This window comes from Cannabis sativa, chromosome 4 (genome assembly GCF_029168945.1).
Source record: "Cannabis sativa cultivar Pink pepper isolate KNU-18-1 chromosome 4, ASM2916894v1, whole genome shotgun sequence".
Lineage (NCBI taxonomy): Eukaryota > Viridiplantae > Streptophyta > Magnoliopsida > Rosales > Cannabaceae > Cannabis > Cannabis sativa.
The window spans coordinates 55352904-55367515 of NC_083604.1; the positions used below are offsets into that span (position 1 = coordinate 55352904).

Below are 14612 nucleotides of genomic sequence, written 5' to 3' on the forward strand. Positions count from 1 at the left end.
AGATTTTATTTATCTAAGGAAAAGTCTCAACTATTCCAGAAAAGATAAAGCCATGAAAGAATTTCATATATCAACAGTGAGAGGTCTTAGATATGCTTTTGTATGCCTTAGACCAGACACCTGCTGTTGAGTGGCAGTAATGAGTAGGTATCAGATTAATCCAGCAGAAGAACATTGGAAGACAATCAAGTAAATCCTAAGATTAAGAAGAGGAACTATATGTTAGTCTATAAGGGTGTGTTTAAAACTCTTAGACTACACCATATCAGATTTCGAAATTTGCCTTTGTGCTAGAAAATCTTTCTGATAAGATGGTGGTTACTCTGGGGGTGGAATAATGATTTCGGAGAAGTGTAAAAACCTATCTGAAGTCTCTAGGTCTACCAGAGAGAGACTGAATGTTAAAGTTGCAGGAAAGGTACTTATTCAGTCTAAGGAAAGTTCTATACATTTTTGGCATCATTCCAAATTGCCTTAAACTACTAGTGTTAATTTCCTGATTAACCAAAAGTAGTTGCCAAAGGTATAAAATCCAGTATCCCAAGAGAGTAGACATATAGAGAGGAATTTCACATTATCAATGATTTTGTGATTAAAGGAAGAGTAATGGTGGAGAAAAGGTTATGTTTAATTCAACCTTTCAGATCCTATTACGAGGAGTTTACTACTACTACACTTGATTTGTATATCAAGGTGTTGAGATTATTTGAAACGCACTTTTAGTTTTATATTAGTGCAAGTGGGAGTTTGTTGGGTTTTATGCCCTAAATAAAACTCATTTTAATATAATCAGATTTACTTATTAATATAGATCAGAAATAACATTTAATGTTGCATGGTTCACATGATTTATTTCATGATTATATGAACATAATGTATAAATTCATCTGAAACCCTTTTCACATACTTGATCCTGTTTATTGTGCTGTCAACACATTGGAAAGTAAACATGACTATGTGAATAAAGTTTCCTAGATTTATCAGACATAGGGTTTTACTGATATGATAATCTACAACAGAGTTTACTTGCATTTGGAGAAGTGCTATGTTCTTTCCAGAGCATTGGTTAAAGTAAAGCTCAGGTTGGCTGCATGGAGTATGCATCGGAAGGGACCGATATTGAACTTTGACTTAGATTTATTAAACTTACCGTAATATCTATTCAACTCAATATCGCCTAGTTGATCCTAGATCAAATGATCTTAATCCTGATATGATTAGGCTCAATCTCGAGAGGCTATTCGTGTTCTTTGATTTGTTAGTTAAGCCTACTTTTGGGTCAGGGTGATACGTACATTTTGGGAACACGGTAGTGCAATTGAGTGGGAGCGCTATCATAAACACGGAATCTATAGCTTCTATCTGGCGAACAGTAAGCAAAGGATGATCTCCTTAGAGCTTGACCAAACGAACATAAATGGTGGAGTACTCATTTCACATAAGCTGAAATATCATTTATACGGGGTCAAGTGTTTTAAGGAATAAATACATTGTAAGGTGTAACGGTAATTTAATCCCTTTACAGTGTAGATCATTCATATAGAGGATCAGTGATCACATTAGGATTATAACAATGGATAACTAATGATGCATCTATATGGTGGAACATATAGAGCATTCTATATAACTGAGAGTGCAATTCTAAGTTCTATGCGTGGATTCAACGAAGAATTAATAAGTTAGTGAATTTTAGTAATAAATTCTTGATCTACTTATTGGAAGCTCGGTTATATAGACCCATGGTCCCCGCACTAATTGAGATAATATTTCTTGTAAGACTCATATAATTAGTTTTGATTAATCAATTATAATTCTCAAATTAGACTATGTCTATTTGTGAATTTTTCACTAAGTAAGGGCGAAATTGTGAAGATAGAGTTTTAGGGGCATATTTGTTAATTATGATACTTTGTATGGTTCAATTAATAAATATGATAAATGACAATATTATTTAATAATTATTTATAGTTATTAAATAGTTAGAATTGGCATTTAAATGGTTGAATTAGAAAATTGGCGTTTTTGAGAAAATCAGATGCAGAAAAGGTAAAACTGCAAAATTACAAAAAGTGAGGCCCAAATCCACTAGTATAGGGCCTGCCACTTTTGTAGGAAATTTAAACTGATATTTTCATTATTTTAATGCCAAATAATTCAAACCTAACCCTAGTGGAATGCTATAAATAGATAGTGAAGGCTTCAGGAAATTTACACACTAAAATTTCTACACTTCTGATTCAGAAAAAACTGAGCCTCTCTCTCTCCCTATCTTTGGCCGAACCCACTTTCTCTTTCTTCTTCCTTCAATTTCGAAATTCTTAGTGTGAGAATAGTGCCCACACACAGCAAGTGATACCTCAATCATAGTGAGGAAGATCGTGAAGAAAGACTTTCAGCAAGAAGGAGTTTCAGCATCAAAGAATAAGAGAAAGAGATCCAGGTTCAGATATTGAGAATGCTCTGCTACAAAAAGGAATAAAGGGCTAGATATCTGAACGGAAGGAGTCATTATATTCCGCTGCACCCAATGTAAGGTTTCCTAAACTTTATATGTGTTTATTTCATCGTTTTAGAAAGTTCTTATTTAGGATGTTAATAAACATACTTGTGAGTAGATCTAAGATCCTGGTAAAATAATTTCCAACAGTATATCCCACCAAAACTTTGAACTTTCCTACAACTACCTTAAACTTTTTTTTTTCATTCATTTTAGCTCTATAAGTTGGATTAGTGCACTCCTCTCCACTAATGTAGTCTAAACTTATCCCCTTGATCAATAGGACTTTACTAGGCTTGCAATGTTAGGCTTGGGTTAGGGTATGGTAAAGGATGTATTTAAGCTAGCTCAACACCTAACCACTTCACTTGTCAAAAATCGAGCCTCTTCCTTATGATTTTTTTTCTTGACTCACTTCCCTAATTCATTATACTCACAAGTACTTAGTATTGGAATATACTTCTCTTGCTATGTTTATTCTCTTTTTTTTTAACTAAAAATGGGGGGAACACCCCAAACTTAGTTGCAAGCATATGTATTTTTTGTTTTTTTTTTTCATTGCTGATTTTTTTTATATATTAGAAAGACATTTATTACTATATTATACTTATATAATAAATAGCAAGAGAAGGTTAATTGAAAGTTCATACTCATATACTTTGTGAGCTAATTCCCCCACCCCAAACTTACAACCTAACATTGTCCCCAATGTGGCTAAAAGTATAACCTTAAATTAGCTCGCCACAAGTTACACTCACTGCACTCACCCCAAACTTAATGTGAAACTTGGCCCTTGACAAGTGAGCAATTAAGTTAGGAAATGTGTGGAAATGCAAATTAGGATTGGTGTGATATGTATGATTGGGTTGCACAACAAGAATAGGCTAAACGGCTCAAACTTGGGTGACTAGGGAAAAATTGATTTTATAGGGAAGGTTAGAAAGGCTCAAACGTCCAAAGATGGCCTAAATCATTTCTAAGGGACAAGTCTAACTAGGATTTAGCTTCAAGGAGATGAACTAACTAATTTTAAATGTTAAAAGTATATATATGTAGCAATCGTATGAGAAATGCAAAGCATGGTGGGAAAATAAAAGTATAAACTAGTGAGGAGAGACTAAAGAGAAACATCCAGAACATCCAACAATTCAGCATGAAAAGGCAACAAATAAAATTAGGCAACAACAATAATGGAATGAGCGAAAAATATAATCATCGAGCAGAACACTAGGCCACAGAAAAAAAAACTCATAAATCTTTGAATGTCAAACTAACAACCACATAAACGACATAAAATTAAAGTTCCAACAACAAAAGATAATACACAAGTAGCACAATACAAAATAAAAATGACACATAACAGAAAAATAGAAATTAGCTTAGGTATTAGAAAACTCCCTCTACTCTGAGTCCTCGTGGGGCTCCTCCATAGTCGAAGCTGATGGTCCACCCCACGGGTCGAGAACTTGCTAAGGGAACGGCAGGAACTTGGGCTCAAATTGTGGCGTCACCCTCCTAAATTCACGCTCCATAACTGCGTTGCGCTTCCGCTCATATTCCCACATAGAGTGCAAACGGCCACACATTTTCTGATATGTTTGCTGCCAAATATCATTGCTATAGCAATTGAACATAACTTTTCCACCCCAAACTTAGTTCTTTGCCCAATTTGAAATTTCTTCACTTCCACAACCTTCTTCACGTGACCTTCTGCACAGAAAAAAAAAAATTCTCAAATTCACCATGACATTTATTTAAACTAATATAGATATATATATATAAAAAAATTCTTGCTTTTTTTTTTACTCTTTTTCTTCTTTTTTTTTTCTTTCTATCTTTTTTTTTCTTGGGGTGCCTTCATTGAATTTTTTTTTCTTCTCTTGTTTTTCTTTTCCTTCTTGTTTTCAATTCAATCTCTTTTTTTTTCTTTTCTTTTGGCACCCCCAAATTACAAACATCAAGCATCTTTCAAAGAGATAGAGGTCTTTTCTCGATTGACCTCTTCTCCCCCAAACTTCACTCCTTGGCCTTTCACTAAGAATTTTCTTCTTGAAAGTGCTTCACGAAGTTCCACCACCCCATTGGGGTATACTCTCACCACCAAGAAAGATCCATCACACCTTGAATCTAGTCGTCCATGAGTAGCCTTCGTTAAAGAGTTGGAAAAAATCACTTGTTGCCCAACTTCAAACATTTGAGACCGAAATTTTCTACTAAGGTTATTTTTCTTTCTCTTCTTTTTAGGTGGTTTTTCAGAGTCAAATGATGTTTTGTCTTTGCTTTCTTGTGCCTCGTGATCCTTAGAAATTTCTTTAAAGGGAATCTTCTTTCTCACCTTCTTACTAACTATAAATTTGGACTCCTCAACCAGGTTAGGATCCATATCTCCAATTGCTAAGCATTCTCCTATTGCATCCGGAGCACGTATGGGATGGAAAACCTTGAATATGGCTTGCTCATCTTGAGCTCTCATGGTGAGCTCTCCTTTTTCAACATCTATCAAAGTTCTTCCCATAGCAAGAAATGGCCTCCCTAAAATGATTGGAACTTCCCTATCTTCCTCATTGTCAAGAATAATGAAATCTACCGGAAAGATGAACTTATCTACTTGTACCAAATCATCTTCAATTTTTCCATCCGGATGAGCCATGGAACGATCTGCTAATTGCAAAGTGACGGTGGTTGGCCTTGCTTCTCCAATTCCCAACTTCTTGAAAATAGACATGGGCATGAGATTAATACTAGCTCCCAAATCACAAAGAGCTCTTCCAACATCTCGACCCCCAATAGAAATTGGAATTGTGAAGCTGCCCAGATCTTTCAGTTTAGGTGGAATTTTATTCTTCAACATAGCGCTACAGCCCTCGGTGAGAGCTACAGTTTCAAACTCCCTTAACCTCCTTTTCTTTGTCAAAATATCTTTTATGAACTTGACATAATTCGACATCTGCTCTAGCGCTTCTACCAAGGGAATATTGATATGGAGTTGTTTCAACACATCTAAAAACTTCTTGAATTGCCCATCTTGCTGCTGTTTCCGAAATCTTTGAGGAAATGGAAGGGGTGGTTTAGGACTAGAACATACTGGTGTGGATTGTTGACTGTCAGGTTGCTGACCCTTTACTGTATCAACTAGGCTGGTATCAGCAAATTCCTGGGCAGTTTTTTTACTCAATTTTTTCGTCGATTTGGATTGAAGTGGGCTCCCCACTACCCTTTGTTTCCTCCTCAGAATTTTTCAAATTCTTGCCACTCCTCAAGTGAATGGATTTGCATTGTTCCTTCCCATCCCTCCTTGGATTTTCCGTGTCACTAGGTAAAGAACCTTGCGGCCTAGCTTTTAATTCATCAGCCAAATGTCCAAGTTGCAACTCTAAGTTTCGAAGAGAGGCAGCTTGACTTTGTATCACCGCATTATTTTTGGCCATATAATCCTGCATTAGACTCTCCAAAGAACTCGGTTGAGAATTTTGAGCATGTTGTGAATGTCGCGGTTGTTGTGAAAAACCCGGTGGATATGCTTGTCTTTCTTGGGCTGGTGCGGTGCTTGAGCTTGCTCCTTGATGCCCCCCCCCCCCGAAGACAAATTAGGATGATTCTTCCATGCTTGATTGTAAGAGTTTGAGAAAGCCCCATTGTTTCTATAAAAATTCTGATTTCCCATATAACAAACAGACTCCGGATTAGATGGACACTTCTCAAACACATGCCCTTCTCCATAAAACACACATGAGACATCACCACTTTGAATGGTAGCAGCTGGTTGAATATTTTTAGCGTTCTCAATGCTCGAATTCTTCAAAACATTCGTCATGGAAGCCATTTGAGCTGTCAAAGCTGTTATTGCATCTACCTCAAGGACCCCCGCCACTTTTCTACTTGTCGGAGCTCTTGTGTTGGACCATTGGTAGTTGTTACTTGCAATGGTCTCAAAAATCTCAAATGCTTCGTTGTAAGACTTCGACAAAATAGCACCATTGGTCGATGCATCTAGCACCATTCGAGAAGCTGCATTCAAGCCATTATAAAAAGTCTCCATTTGAATACAATGTGGAATGCCATGATGTGGACACTTTCGCAAAAGTTCCTTAAACCTCTCCCACGCATCACTCGTGGATTCATCTTCAAGTTGCTGAAAAGACATTATCTCACTTCTGAATTTTGCATTTCTAGTAGGAGGAAAGTATTTCCTCATAAACTTCTCAGCAAGGTCATTCCAATTGGTAACAGAATCAGGAGGCAAAGTCTTCAGCCATGATCTAGCTCGGTCTCGTAGTGAGAATGGGAATAGCTTCAACCTTAGCACCTCTTCACTCACTCCTTGGATCTTGAAAGAATCACTCACCTCCAAGAATGAACGGAGATGGAGGTGAGGATCTTCAGTTGGCATCCCGCTGAATTGTCCCACGGTTTGGAGCATTTGAAACATCACTGGCTTGAGCTCAAACTGCGGTGCTTGTATTTCAGGCCTCACAATTCTTGGATTGAGCTCATTAAACATGGGGGCTGCATACTCTCGTATAGCCCTCACTCGATCATCTGCCAATATGATTGGATTAACAATTTGTTGAGCAATCCCATCATCATCAAGATTCTCAGCCATGATGTCTCGGCCCTTAGCCTTTTGAACCCTTTTTCTTCTTCGGAATGTGCGTTCAATCTCGGGGTCAATAGGAGCAAGTTCAAAGTCCTCTTGTTGGCTCATACACTATAGATACCTGAGATTTTAAAGCACAAACCAGTAAGATTAAAAGCACAAAAATTATTAGAATGTTAATTAGTTGATAAAACAAAATTTAGAACTTAAAGTCCCCGGCAACGGCGCCTAAAACTTGTTGTAAAAATTATATTGCTGATTGGATTTACACTGATGTGATAATCAGCGAGGAAGTGTACTTACACCTTGGATAAGTGTTATGTTCTTTCCAAAACATTGGCAAAGTATGCTAGTTTCGGATGTATGGAGTATACATTGGACTGGGACCGATATTGCTCTTGGTAAATATATTATAATCTTACAGTTGTATCTTTCTAAGTCAATATCACTGGTTGATCTTAGATCAAAAGATCTTAATCCTGACAACTTAGGTTCAATCTCAGAAGTGTTATTCATGTTCTTTGATTTGTTAGTTAAGCCTACTTTTTGGTCTGGGTGATACGTACATTTTGGGAACATGATAGTGCAATTGAGTGGGAGCGCTAAACATAGATATGGAATCTATAGCTTCTATCTAGACATAGAAGTGAAACGATAATTTCATTTGAGCTTGGCTTAATAAAGATAAATGGAAGAGCTCTTATTTCAGTGATTATATTAGCTCACTGAAATATCATTTATAGGGAACTAAGTGTTTTAAGGATAAAATACACTGAGGGGTGAAACGGTATATTTGTCCCCACTCGGTGTAAATCATCTATAGAGGATTTTGATTATTGAGATTAGAACGATGGTTAAATGTTTACAGCGTATCTATATCATGGAACATATAGAGCGTTCTACATGACTGAGAGTGCAATTCCAAGTTCTATGGTGGATGCAATAAGGAATTAATAAGTAAGAGAACTTACTTGGTAAATTCTAGTTCTGCTTATTGGAAGCTCGGTTGTAAAGGCCCAAGGTCCCCATACTAGTTGAGACCATACTGCTTGTAAGACTCAAATAATTGATTTTAATTAATCAATTATAATTCTAAAGTTAGACTATGTCTAATTTATGAATTTTCACTAAGCAATGGCTTAAATGTGAAGAAAAGAGATTGCTATGGATTATTTATTAATTAAGAGACTTTATTAAGTCTAATTAATAAATATATTAAATGGAAATTTTATTTGATAATTAATTTTAATTATAAATAAATAGTTTTGGCATTTAAGTGGTTAGAATTCGAAAAATGACATTTTTGAGAAAATAAGGAAAATTATTGAAAAATGGCAAAATTGTAAAGTGGGGCCCACATATCTATGGCCGACCACTTGCTAGGGTATTTACCATTTAATTTTTCATTATTTTAATGCCTAATAAATTCTAACCGAAACCTAGGTGGTTGCCTATAAATAGATAGTGATGGCTCACACTAAAAGATGATGAAAATTCAAGTCTTCAGTAAATTTTCCTGAGCCTTCTCTTCTATTATTTTCGAACCAAATTCTCTCTTCCCTTCTTCATATTTGCATACCTTGAGTGATAGAGTAAGTGCCCACACACATCAAGTGGTACTCAATCATAGTGTGTAAGGCTATGAAGAATCCAGGTTCAAGAGAAGGACATTCGGGCTCAGATCTTGGTGATACTCTGCTATAGACAGGATACAAGGGTTAGAGATCTGAGTGGAAGGACCCATTAATATTCCGCTACAGCCACTGTAAGGTTTCTGAAACTTTACATGTGTTTATTTACATTGTTTTAGAAATTCATATTTAGGATGTTAAACAACATACATGGTAGTAAATCTAGATCCTGGTAAAATATATTCCAAAAACTGGTATTAGAGCCAGGTTAATGATTTACTTTCAAGAAATATGAATTAAAATGATATTTTTGTGTTGATTTGGATGGTTTCATGATGGTTTATGTGCCTATTTGATGATTGTTTAGAAATCTCAGTATATGTTGTAAAAATATTTTTTATTTCGTTCTGGAAATATTTTTACTGGAAGGTAGACAAAAAATTAATGAATTTAGGCTTTTACAGAATCTAATTTGGATTTTTTATGAATTAGTTATGATTTTTTGAATTTGGATGAAAATATTTGAAATCGGATGCACACGTGTGCGCGCACGGGTATCAGGCACCGCTCGGACAGCATGCCTCTTCAGACAGGAGCTGACCGAGTTTTCTCGGACACAACCCTATCTGAAGAGATGCTCACGCCGAGCTTCCTCAGTCATCAGAGGTTACGTGCAGCCTTGTTTCTCGGCCATGACTCCCCTTCAGCGCGCGTAGGGGTATGCATTGCATACCCCTGTGCACCAATCTTGTTTTCTTCATATTTTTTTATTCAAAAATTGTTTTTCATTGAAAAAAATTCAAATTTTGGTAGAATTTTGTGTAGAATCTAAATTTTCAATTAAAAATCTAATTATCAGAATAAAATTAATTTTTATTAATTTTTTTAATTAATTGAAATTAGTTTTAGATTTTAGTAGGCTTTGATTTTAAAAAATTTGATTTTTCACAGAAAATAGCCTTATGATTAATTTTAAAATTTTAGATTATTTTATTTATTTTAATTATAAGATTAGATATTACATTTTTTTTATTATTAAATTTGAATGATCTTATTTTGATATTAAAATATTTTTTTAAAATAATCTTGTTTAAATTTCAAAAATTTGCTAACCATATCATATTTTTTTCAAATTTGTTATTTTTTGAAATATATTTTAATAATTAAAATTATAAGATTTGATAAATGTTAGTTTTAACATTTTATCTTATTAGATATTTTTTTTAATTAAAATTAATTCTAGTATAAAATTACATGAAATTTTGAAAAATTGGTTAGTTTAGGTTTGAATAGAAATTTTAAGGGTTTCTAACCATAAAATTCTTCAAACTTATTTTATTATTTTTAATAAAATTTTTAATATTCTAACCATAAAATATCTTATTTTTCAAATAGTTAATTTTGTAATATTTAATTTATTAAATTATAAGATTAAGAATATAATATTATGAATATCTAACTTTTAAAATTCAAGATATTATATTACATTATCTTATTAGAAATTTAAATAATTTAAATTTCGAATAAACTTAAAATTTAAAAAATTGGTTAGATATTTGAATTTAAGTTAGAATTTAGGATATTTAGGAGATTTGTTAGTTTTTTGAATTTTTTTTAAATATTCTCTAACAACTTAAATTTTAAATTCTAGTTAAGATATATTTTAAATTTTAAAATAGAGATATCTTAGCCTACTTTCCAAATTATTTGTTACTTGTTTTGGTTTGTATTATTTAATTATTTATTCAAATTTTTTTTGATAAACTTATTATTTATTTTGTTGACCTCGCTTTTAGCCAACGACAACGAGTGTATTCTATAAGTGATAAATGATTTATAATAACAAATATATGATAAAGCAATAAAAAGACACAGGTATTTTATAGAGGTTCAGCCCCGAGCAGTTCGGTAATAGCCTAATCCTCGTTACTTGTATTGACTTAAGATCAAGGAGAAAGATTCCTTTTCTTACAGCTCTTACAACAGTATATCTGAATATATAATTCTTAGATAATATATTTAGGGTATATTCTTAGCTCAACTACTTTTTCAACCGATCTCTTGCTCAGTGAATATGCATCACTATTTATAGGGCTAGTAAGCTTAGGGAGGAAGAGTTTCCCCTCTCGTTACAATGCGTATAAACAGATAGATCGTGGGATCAATTCTGAATGCAAGGATCGTGGGATTGAGGCTGAATACACTGATAGTGGGATCGTGGGTATGCCATATCCACGTAAATTGATCCCTGAGTTATAGGGATTGTGCTGATGACTCACGATGCGAAAGTTGAATTCGCTAAGTGTTTGGCCATTCTGTGCAGATTACTGAATACTTTGCTCTGGGCATGCCAGTGAGGCATCCTGCTTAGACTTTGCTTCCCGAGCAGATGTTCCAAGTAGACTCCACGTGTCACCATTCATGTGATGCCACGTCAGAGTGCAAAAATTGGGATAACATTTGCCCCCCAAGTCTGTACGGGACTTTCGAAGTTGCGTGTAGACTTTATCCAAGCCACTTCTACTTTTGGATGGGGACACGTGTCGAGCGCGACCGTCCGAGACTCGATATGAGGCTGACTAGGCGTTCCTTCGGTTTTCGGCTAATAAATGCTGTGACACTTAATATTTCGAAATCTGCTTTTCTCTCTCCACGGCTGACGGCTGCACTTGATTATTTTTGATTTCCCATATTCGCTTTTAAGGAGGGAAACTGAGGTGTCTAAGGTTTATTTGAGACGATTACCTCTTTTCGTGACTTGCCTATAAATACTAAACAGCATTGGCACATAAACTCATTTTCATCACCTTTCTTTGCTAAGTAAGCTTCAAAGCGAAAAGAGAGATTCTTGACTCAAAGTTGCCAAAGCGCCTTCATGCAAACTGCTTGTTGGATTGACGTTGCTCGCAACCAGATATCTGACCCTCAAGTAAGTCTCTGGTTTCCTTTATGCTTATCTTTGCATGTTTATATGTCAAATGCATCCTCTACTTTGCTGTAGAAAAATGTTTAGGAAACCCTAGGCCCAGAAATCTCTGCGATTCTTCTTTATCATGTCTTCGTGCGATTTTACAATCATAACACTTGTTTCTGAATTGCGTAACGTCTATCTTTCATCTTGCTTATTCTAAGCTTCATGAACTTTTTTGCCCTAACTCGAGAAAATTTTTGACTTCTTGAGTTTTGACTTCTCTTCAAACATAATCGTTCTTTAATCTGTTCACTACTCCTAGTCGGCATATTTGCTTGTTTATCGTTTGATATTCTGACCAAACACTCATCTTGTGCATTGTCTTTTGTAGATGAACTCAGGTGAGTCTTGGGAAAACAGACATCGGATCGACCAAGACCTGCTTCAACTTCTGCACGAGGATCATCCTCGTCTTTGTTCTAGTCCACCTTTCTCTACCGAAGGACATTCTTCAAACCCTGTACCCAGCCATAGAATGATGGCTCATACAAAGAAAACTACGCGTCTGGCTGACGCGTCTGACCCTCAAGTTGCTCGGCATGCCGCTTTGCCCAGCGCCAAATAGGATCCAGCCGTCCACATAGAGGAAGATCATGAAGGGGACGGTGAGGTCCAGGAGATCGAGGGGCAGGACGATGTACGTCCTGGCAGATCCTCCGAGGAGGAGGAAGAGGCAGAGGTTGCACCCCCAAATTACGGGGAGGACAATGAGGCTGGGGAGCCAATCGATGCTGACGGAGCCATCCTGGTTAAGGGCGTGGACTTCGTCAGTAAGGAACTTTCTGCGACGGTTCCTCATAGAAGGCAGGGTGCCTTGGGCACCAGGTGGGTAAGCCTTCCGCCCAAGATTACGGAGGAGCACCTTCGAACTCTTGACCAGGGCGGATACCTGGGCGAGCTGGAATGCTACATTCCCGCCCACAGCAATCGTGCCACAAACCCTGAAAAGGGGATGTGCGCCTGGTCAGGTGGCCATGGTCAGCAAGGAGCGTTGATGCCTTTGTATCAATACTTCAAGGATGTGGCAGACTTTTTCAGCCTCTGCCCGGCCCAGTTCACTCCTAAGGGCATCAAGTATCTGTCTGCCCTCTTCATCCTCTATGCCTCCCAGAAATGGGGTATGCCCTCTCCCCACGAGGTTGCTTGGTTCTTTGATTTGAAGTCCACCTCCAAGCAAGGCAGGTCGGGGTACTTCTACTTCTCTCAACCAGGCTTCAAGTGGTTGACAGGCACGGACGATACGACCATCAGCAAGATTGGGCGCTTTACTGATGAGTACTTCATGGTGGATGGCACGGGCATCACTTGCACTCGGTTCCAGCAAATTCTGACATATCACCGCCCTCCTCTCACTCTTGCTCTAAGGGATAGAGCTCAAAAACTTGCTCGGTTTCCAGGGGAAGACCAGCATATTATCCAGTTGACCTCCGATGATAACTTTGTGAGGTACGGGCTCTATCCCAAGGACTTTACTCCTAAGTCCGTGATAGGGAAGAACAGGAAATCTGGTGCTAGTCGGACCGAACGAGCTCATCCAGAGGATCAGTTGATTCAACTGAAGCGCGAGGCTAAGTTGAAGGGTGGTGCAAGGGCCAAGTAGTATGCTCAGGAGCCCTTGAATCCTGAAGATGAGGCTGAGGAAGAGCAGGTGACTCCACTGAAAAGGAAGAAGAAACTCCCGGCCCCGCTCAGGCCTGTTGAACATGCGATTCACATAAGGGAGTCCATTTCACCTGTTCGACCATCCCCTCCCATGTTCGGAAAAGGGTAAGCTGTTATGTCTGAAACAAGACCAGTGTCAGGTGATGACTGACTTCTGAGTCTTGTTCGGGCAGTCATCTTGCATATTACTTCATCTTGTTTCTGGTGTCTGTTTTCTAACCATGTTGTTTTTGTTCTGTATAGACATGTCTCGGAAGATGCTCGACGCTCTTAGGAAGAGAATAGGCGAAAGCTCTAGTGCCTCTCCTTTGGCCAAGAAGTCTAAGGGCGGTGAGGGGTCCTCTACTAAGCAAAAGAGGCCTACTGTGGAGGTCATTGATCTTTCTGAGGAGCTGAGTGTTGGAAATTATTTTACCAGGCTCTATTTACTATCATGTATGTTGGATTAACAACCTAATATGAATTCTAAAACAATGAAAATAAACACATATAAAGTTAGAAAACCTTACAGTGGGTGCAGCGGAATATTATGACTCCTTCCGTTCAGATCTCTAGCCCTTGATTCCTTTCTGTAGCAGAGCATCACCAAGATCTGAACCTGGATCTTCTTTTCTCCTTCTTTGATGCAGAATTTCCATAGTCTTACATACTATGATTGAGGTACCACTTGATGTGTGTGGGCACTACTCTCTCACAAGGATTTCGAAATTTTCTCTCTTTTTCTCTCATAATTTCGTGTGATATGAAGCCTGAAGAGAAGAGAACAAGGGCTGCTATATATAGGGAGAAGGAAGAGCACAACTTTCTGAATAAGCAGTTTCCTCTTTTACTGTATAATTGATTAACTGCCTTATTTAGTGTGATCCACCACTTTCCTATTATTGCTAGGCTTTGATTAGCAATTACATGGCAATTAAAATTGAAAATAATAATTGGGAAACATGCAAAGAGGTGGCCGGCCATGGAGTGTTATGGGCCTCACTTGGATTTTGCAGTTTCCTCAATTTTATTTCTATTTCTCAAAAAAGGCCACTTTTCCAATTCTAACCATTTAAATGTCAAAACTAATTATTTAATAACTAAAATAGATTATTAAATAATATTGTCATTTAATATAATTATTAATTAGACATACAAAGTCTCTTAATTAATAATTAAACTTGGAAACCCTTTTATTTACAATTTCATCCTTAAACTGTGAGAATTCATAAAGTAGACATAGTCTAACTTTTAGAATTATAATTGATTAATTAA

General features: G+C 36.7%; 1 protein-coding gene and 1 non-coding gene across 2 annotated transcripts; one reads left to right on the plus strand and one right to left on the minus strand.

The window, feature by feature from the left end:
* Window positions 1-5936: 5936 nt before the first annotated feature.
* Window positions 5937-7202, minus strand: LOC133037007 (uncharacterized). Its single transcript, XM_061113800.1, has 2 exons — window positions 6857-7202; window positions 5937-6766 (listed from the first exon to the last, which is right to left on the minus strand). The coding sequence occupies exons 1-2, from the start codon at window positions 7200-7202 to the stop codon at window positions 5937-5939; spliced, it is 1176 nt and encodes a 391-aa protein (XP_060969783.1).
* On the plus strand, window positions 6553-6659 carry LOC133037600 (small nucleolar RNA R71). The gene has a single exon (XR_009687689.1). It is a non-coding gene; the product is annotated as a small nucleolar RNA R71 (small nucleolar RNA).
* Window positions 7203-14612: the final 7410 nt, after the last annotated feature.